The 7344-nt window shown below is 40.4% G+C and overlaps 1 protein-coding gene across 1 annotated transcript in view; it reads right to left on the bottom strand.

The window, feature by feature from the left end:
- Nucleotides 1-451: 451 nt before the first annotated feature.
- LOC118494560 (cilia- and flagella-associated protein 251-like) overlaps nucleotides 452-7344 on the bottom strand; it is a 25648-nt gene continuing 18755 nt past the window's right edge. The window contains exons 4-5 of the mRNA XM_035998876.1: nucleotides 1209-1408; nucleotides 452-883 (exon numbers count right to left, since the gene is read on the bottom strand). Of these exons, the coding sequence (XP_035854769.1) occupies nucleotides 550-883; nucleotides 1209-1408 (534 nt within the window). The 3' untranslated portion in view covers nucleotides 452-549. The remainder of the gene's footprint in view (nucleotides 884-1208; nucleotides 1409-7344) is intronic.

Here is a 7344-nt window from a genome sequence, read left to right as displayed (position 1 = left end):
GCAGCTAACAGGGTAGGTGAATTTCAACAATGGCTAAGTTGCTAAACGCATCTTGTTGTCATGTAAGGGCACTGTTCATGTTGCACAGACATTTTAATAGCATTTTAAGTCTGTTAAGAGGCACAAAGGCACTCTTTAGCTTATGCCCCCATAACTGCCGTTTTAGCTAACGGGAGCTCTGGGCATAAGCTACAGAAGCTCCATGTTGCTAGCACCAATTCGGCTCGTGGTTTTTGCTATAGACAGTACTCAAAAAAGTATAGCGATCAAGATTAACGTAAAAATTGCCCGGAGTTCTCCTTTAACTTGAAACAGGTAAAACTCGTGGTGCATTCAAAGTTATTGTAAAATACCCTTTTCTCATCTGTTTTTGTCGTTTAACAGCAATTTACTGGTGAAATAAGTTATTATTGTTATGTTATTATTACATTGCTAATAAATCATTTAAATTCCTCCCTTTTTTGTGCTGATCCGAAAAATGTATCCCATCTGTGACTCAAAACCGTGATCCAAACCGAACCGTGAGTTTGGTGATCCATTGCACCTCTACTATTTTACATGTATGTATATGCATGTGCATATTGCAATGTGGAGAGTCATTTCTATATAAATCCTAAAAGACATTTGTGAAACCCTCTGTGTGCATTCATTAATATTGAGATTAGATTTCTGGGACTCTTCAGTCTGGAGTAACCTCTTTCCTTCACTCACCTCCTCCTTCTTCCTCTTGCTCCCTCGCTCCTCTGAGTCTCCCGAGGCCTCACTCACAACTTTCTTCTTGCCCTCCTTCTTTTTCTCCTCCTTCTCCTTGTGTTTCTGCATGTACTCTGCGATATGGTCGGGGCCGTCCAGGTTGTCTTGAGGCTCCCATGTGTTATCCTCACTGGAAAGGTGAGTGCAGACAGAAGAAAACATCCTCAGACTTTGTTTTTAGGCAATAAATTATCACTCTAATTACTAATTCCTATTATTCCTTTTTTCTATTGCCATTTTGTAAGGTTATTTGCGGGTCTGCAACTTAGTGTCAAAATACCAAACCTTCAAATTTGAGGGCATAATACGATGCCGACATTTATGCTGTAGATTACTTGCAATTTGTAAATGAACAAGATATGATATATATATATATATATATATATATATATATATATATACATACATATCAGGACCAAGAACACCAAGTATTAATATTATAGACTCAAACTTACTCTGAGAACCCCTTCCATTTCAGCAGAAACTCTACTCTTCCCTTCACCACTCTGTGGTCCAAAATCTGCTCCACCTCATATGCCTCCTCTTCCTCCTTCACTGCTGCTGCAGGAGGTGCTGCAGGCTGCTCCTCCTCCTCCTCGGCCTTCTTGCCCTTCTTTCCTGCTACGGTCGCCAGCTTGACGTCTGCTGAGGGCGCCTTTGGTAGACCCAAGGGGGAAACATGCAGAGATAATGATACAAGGGTTAGAAGAACTAATGGGAGGTGGGAGTGAATTATAGTTCACCATGTTTTACTATATTAAAATGTTCTGTTTGAATGGAGAAAATGCGAGGGCTGATGAGGTGACCAATCCATAGGACTTCAGAGTGTGAAGTATCTCCTGCATTAAAACTGAAATAACTACTAAAATGTAAGCCACAAAAGTCATTAACTGGAGCTACAAGCTACAGCACAGTAGCCTCAATCAACAATAGTTCATTTACCAGAAAATCTCCAGATGTTCCTCTCCTTGTTTTGATCGTGCAATAAGGCAGGCCTGGTTGGTTCTTTTGGGGAATAATTGTAAAGATTTACAAACAATATGTTTAATGTTACACCATTTTATATCTAACTGGGATGTTTTGGGACTGATTGTGGCAGGATTGCTGCAGACGAAGTAATGTTACACAGGGTGATACACTGGTAAGAGCTAATGACGTTTAGTCATGTATGCAGCTAATTTAAATAGCTCACTTTACCGTATTGTGTCAGCAGTTAACTTCATTTTATATTACATGTGGCTAGGGTTGGGTACCGTTCACATTTTTACCGGTGCCGGTACCGATACCTGAAATTTGGTTCCGGTACCCAACGGTACCTTTTTTTTTCTGATTGCTTAAGCGCTAATCGTGAATCTTGTAGCACAATTTCTAAAACTATTAATACGTATAGCAAAACCACTCACTGAGTTTGCAAAACTAAAAGCACAAACACTGCTTTGCACTCATTTTGCAATTTTGTAACACACACTTTGCAAAACTGTAGGCACAATTCACAGCACAACACTCTTTTTGCAGAACTTTAAACACAACTGTGCTTACACTCAATTACCACATTTCCAACACACTACTAGCAAAATTATACACATGTATGGCTATCATTAACACTATTTTGCCAACTGTCTGGCACACATTCACATGTGAAAACTGTTTTAGATAATTAGTTCACTTTGCAATCAGCCTAAGCACTATAAATAAGCCACAGGTAAGCTGTCTGTGTGGAGTACAATGGAAGGAGCAGTAAGAGTGAGAAGAGTGAGAATCAGAGGAGGCCGAGGAAGAGGACGAGGACGTGGACGTGGAGTTGAAGAAGTTGGAGGGAGAGGACATGGACTTGAAGAAGCGAGAGGGTTAGAGGAAGTTAGAGGAAGAGGACAAGGAGGAGCAAGAAGAGGACGAGGAGGGGAAAGAGGAAGGGTAAGAAGAGTAAGAAATAGAATAACTGATGACATCAGAGCTACAGTAGTGGACCATGTCATCAACCATGGGATGACCCTGAGGGAAGCTGGCCAACGCGTTCAGCCTAATTTGAGCCGCTACACTGTGGCAAGCATCATTAGGACATTTCGAAATGAGAATCGGTAAGTACTTTGTAGCACTGCCATACTCTAATGAGAAACACAACAGTACCATACATGCAAAAATACTGAAATTGTTACTTTACAGAATTGCTAGACGTCCAGATGTTGGGGGCAGAGGAAGAATGTTCACTCCAGAGCAAGAGACCCATATAGTGAACATGGTGATTGCCAATAATGCAATAAGACTGCGCGAAATACAGCAGCGCATAATTGATAATGACACCATCTTTCAAAATATACACAGTGTAAGCATTTCTGCACTAAGTTGTGTACTTGCGCGCCACAGAATAAGAATGAAGCAAATTTACAGAGTTCCTTTCGAGAGAAACACAGAACGTGTAAAGCAACTGCGATATGACTATGCGCAGGTAAGCTATAGTGTCATTGGTTCTGAATTTGGAAGTGCATACTGTAGTGCTGTGCATGGGCCTGATGTGTTGCATTTGTTTTGTCTTGTCCAGAGAGTGATGGAACTAGAAGCAGATGCCACGGGACATGAGCTACTTTTTGTAGATGAGGCCGGTTTTAACCTCAGTAAAACCAGGAGACGTGGCAGGAACATTATTGGACACCGTGCCATCATCAATGTCCCAGGACAACGTGGTGGTAACATAACCATGTGTGCAGCTATAAGCCTAAATGGTGTTGTTCACCATCATGCAACCATAGGCCCATACAACACTGCACATATTATTGCATTCCTGGACACCTTACATGACATGCTCACTGTTCAGAGACCAGAGCATACCCGATATGTCATCATATGGGTCAATGTAAGTTTCCATAGGGCTGCTTTGGTCCGCAACTGGTTTACGGACCACCCATTCTTCATGGCACTCAACCTCCCTCCATACTCTCCATTCTTAAATCCCATCGAGGAGTTCTTCTCTGCCTGGCGTTGGAAAGTGTACGACCGTCATCCTCATCAACAGGTAGCCCTTTTACAGGCAATGGAGGAGGCATGTGGAGATATTGATCAGGCATCATGTCAAGCCTGGATACGGCATTCAAGGAGATATTTTCCCCGGTGCCTTGGACTGGAGGATATCGCATGCGATGTGGATGAAATTTTGTGGCCGGACCCAGAAAGACGACATGATGTAGACTGATTGTCTTTTATACTTTTTTTTTTTTTTTTTGTGAAATTACTATTTTGTGTTCTGACTTTGTCTTGGTTTTGATGAGTGTGAATAAACACCAATACTTGAAGTTTGGATCCTTGTATGTTTACATGACACTATGACAAAAGTATGACCTCAAATTGACATCTGTACACAGAGAAAGCAAAACCCAGATGTGTTTTGTATTCATACCATCAGTGTGTAGTTGCCACATTGTGTGCTTAGTAGATGATGGCTTGTGTTTACTCTTTGACACGAAAACACCATTTTTACGAAGGTGTGAAGAGTTAATCTAGCTGTGTTCGCTTTTGCAAGAGAACTACAATGTTTTGATAATTGGGTGAAAGGTTTTCTTATTTGTGTCTAGAGTTTTGCAAAAATAGCCAATAGTTACAAAAAATGTGCTTAAGCAATCAGAAAAAACTGTAATTTCAGTTGTAAAAATAATTTCAAACCTATTTATCCTAGAGTAACTTCGCTGCGTCTGCACCTCTGTGTCTGTGTTTGTGTGTGTGTGTGTGTGTGTGTGTGTGTGTGTGTGTGTGTGTGTGTGTGTGTGTGTGTGTGTGTGTGTGTGTGTGTGTGTGTGTGTGTGTGTGTGTGTGTGTGTGTGTGTCTGTGTGTGTGTGTCTGTGCTCTCTGTCAACATACAGATGATGTTTCTTCTATCAGGGTGAAAATGTTCCACCTAAACAAGTTCCTTCCTGAGACTATTTAGCAGAGCCAAAGTGGTTGCGTCCAGAGCTTAGCGCCGCCCAAGACTATTGTGATTGGTTTAAAGAAATGCAAACAAGCCAGAGAGTTTTTTCTCCAGTAAAAGAATGAAGGGAAACGTCCCAGTTAAAGGTCTTTAAACTCACTGTTTTGAACTTTAATAAATGAAAACATCTCTTTTAAAAGACAACGAGGAATCCTGTTAAATAATCCTGATTTACAGGAGTTCTTCCCTCATTGAGCGGCCCTACTACTGTCTTGGTTGGATCTTTTTCTGATGTTTTGAAGTAATCCTGTTAAATAATCCTGATTTACATAGAAACCAAAGTCATTATGATTCATATTTCTTTCCCTAATCGAGTGGCCCTAACATACGACACAGAAAAGATTCACATTATCACATTTCAGAAACATAAACATCAGCAAATGTTCGTTATAACGAATAGATATTACAATTATTATTAATTATCAAATTAGTTGCCAATTAATTTCCTGTTGATGAACTAATGGATTAATCTACTAATCGTTGCAGTTGCAGCCTGTAACAACAGTAATAACATGTCAAGATGTGATAAATATTAACTTCATTATGTCATAATCTGTGTGTGTGTGTGTGTGTGTGTGTGTGTCTGTGTGTAATAATCTGATGCATTTTGTAATAAAACCTGAACCCAGTATGTAATAATATATCTAATAAATGTCTCTGGTTTTTGTTATAAATTATCACATGACGCTGAGATTTTTTTAACAGTAATGTAAAATGGTGCATTATGTAACGTTAACAACAAACAAAATGGAGTTGTTGTTTTTTTCAAACATTGTTTTTTATTAATTCATGAATTCTAGCGTGAATCATAGTGACTCAATAATAATGATAAAATCAACCTGTTGTTCAGTAGATTAGTATTACCTTCCATTGGTCAAAACACGTCAAGAAATGATTATTTAACCAGTGTGTTGTCTTCACCGTCGGCCATCAACTTGTCATTTTCTTTTTATGGAACCTTTTCTGACGTTTTTGTCGCTTTTTTAAAACGTTTTTGTCCCTCTTTTCAATGTTTTTTTATTCATGGTAAATAAACCTAATTTAAATGACATTATACCTAATTTTTGAGTTTGAAAAAAAGCAGAAATGATGAATTATTTTGACTAATAGAATAGTTAAGATCAGAGGATGTTGAGTGAATCACAGACTGGTTATGTCAAAGTTTGGTCAGGATGCTGTTTTGAAACCATTTAAAAATTATTTTTCAAATGCTGTGAAATTAAATAAAACAACTAGGATACATGGATGTCTCAGTCACTTAAAACAACTACTAACTGGCTTCTCTGTTAGCCTACAAGCTAGCACTCCACACTGACTTTAGCTTGTGCTCTGGAGAGCTATGTCTGGCAATGCTACACTAACTGCTAATGATGCTAACGATGCTAGCGGGCTAACGATGCTAACAGCCGTTGGTATCACAACTTCTACAAACTGTGTGGATGTAAAACGATATCAACACATATACACACACACACACACACACACACACACACACACACACACATATGGTGTGAGGTCACGTGATTCAAGTCAATTTCACTGTCGGTAACGTGTTTGGGACGGAATAGAGCATAGAAATCAACAGGAGCGGGCGGGAGCCGGAGATTAAATTAAGAAATTACGCTGCAATGTGGTGAGTGCACTCAAAGATTGCGAGGCATTTTGTTTTAGAAAAGAGAACCACATATACGTTTGTTGATTGGGAATACCGTGACCCGCGGGAGTCTCAATAAATTGTCACTACCTAACCCCCCCAGCAGTGAGAGACACACACAACATCAGCACAGCAGAGGAGAGGAGCCGCTCTCGCTCCCTCGGCCATAGCTGCAGCTGTGTACACACACACACACACACACACACACACACACAGAGTCTGATAACTTTAGACAACATAGGGAACGAAACGGGAGCGGGACGGGATTCGGGAGTCTTTCTCTCGGGATTTTGCAGGACAGGATTTTTTTGGGGGGGCAGTTCCGTGATCGGGATGTGACGGGAGTATATTCATGGGATCGGGATGGGATGGGAGTATTTTCATGGGATCGGGATGGGATGGGAGTATTTTCATGGGATCGGGATGGGATGGGAGCGACAATTGATTCCCGTGTCACCCTCTAATCAGCGGTAACGCAGAGTTTTAACCGGAGAGTCTTTATCATCCAGTGTTGCCAACTCTTTTCCAATGAAAGTCGCTAGCACCAGCTCCAAAAGTCGCTAAAAGTCGCTAGATGACGTCATACGCTCATTTGCATATTTGTGAAGTCATTACGCAATCGTTTGTATAAAGCTTAGTGGTTGTCGTGTCAGCAAGGTAGATAGAAAGAAATATAACTCTTTAGCCAAATAATCACAAATTCAATAGAGGAATTGATTTTACCTTATAATTATTACTTAGGTAGCCGATCTTTGAAGTAAAATAAAGAAATTCTACAAAGGGAGGGAAAAAGATCGATAAAGAATTATTAAAGAAGGCTGGCTTGCCCAGGGCCAGGCCAGCTCAGTGGAGTCTTTCTCCCGTCGCGTCCATAGACTGTATATAAGAATGGACCAACAGATCCCGTTGCTCTGGACGGAGACCAGTGAAGGCCTCCACTTTTCTGGTGAGTGCTGAGTGTTACTGCGCAGCCTCAAA

This window comes from Sander lucioperca, unplaced genomic scaffold (assembly GCF_008315115.2).
Source record: "Sander lucioperca isolate FBNREF2018 unplaced genomic scaffold, SLUC_FBN_1.2 Unpl_38, whole genome shotgun sequence".
NCBI classification, from domain to species: Eukaryota; Metazoa; Chordata; class Actinopteri; order Perciformes; family Percidae; genus Sander; species Sander lucioperca.
Note: the sequence above shows the minus strand (reverse complement) of the source record. Positions and strands in the feature narration are given on the sequence as shown.